Source organism: Corvus brachyrhynchos, unplaced genomic scaffold (assembly GCF_000691975.1).
Source record: "Corvus brachyrhynchos isolate BGI_N302 unplaced genomic scaffold, ASM69197v1 scaffold197, whole genome shotgun sequence".
NCBI classification, from domain to species: Eukaryota; Metazoa; Chordata; class Aves; order Passeriformes; family Corvidae; genus Corvus; species Corvus brachyrhynchos.
In genome coordinates, this window is record NW_008239108.1 from 40,094 (window position 1) to 40,392 (window position 299).

The 299-nt window shown below is 72.6% G+C and overlaps 1 protein-coding gene across 1 annotated transcript in view; it reads left to right on the top strand.

Moving 5' to 3' along the window:
- CHKB (choline kinase beta) overlaps positions 1-122 on the top strand; it is a 39,502-nt gene extending 39,380 nt beyond the window's left edge. The window contains exon 7 of the mRNA XM_017739379.1: positions 4-122. Coding sequence (XP_017594868.1) covers positions 4-122 — 119 coding nt within the window. The remainder of the gene's footprint in view (positions 1-3) is intronic.
- Positions 123-299: the final 177 nt, after the last annotated feature.

Here is a 299-nt window from a genome sequence, read left to right on the forward strand (position 1 = left end):
CAGGAGAGAGCGCGGGAGCTGGCGCGGAGCCTGGTGAGACCCCCCGGGATCCCCCGGGACCCTCGCCCGACCTGCCCGACCTGCCCCTGCTCGCTGTCCCCTCTCACTGTCCCTGCCCCTGACCTCTCTCCTGACCGCTCTCCCTGTCCCTGCTTGTCCCGTATCCCTGACCCTGTCCCCATCCCTGCCCGCTGTCCCTGTCCCTGCCCGCTCTCCTGTCCCCTCCCCCTGCTCGCTGTCCCCGCCACCCCACGCGTGTCCCCGCGCAGGTGGAGGTGGGCACACAGCTGGGCAGCAGC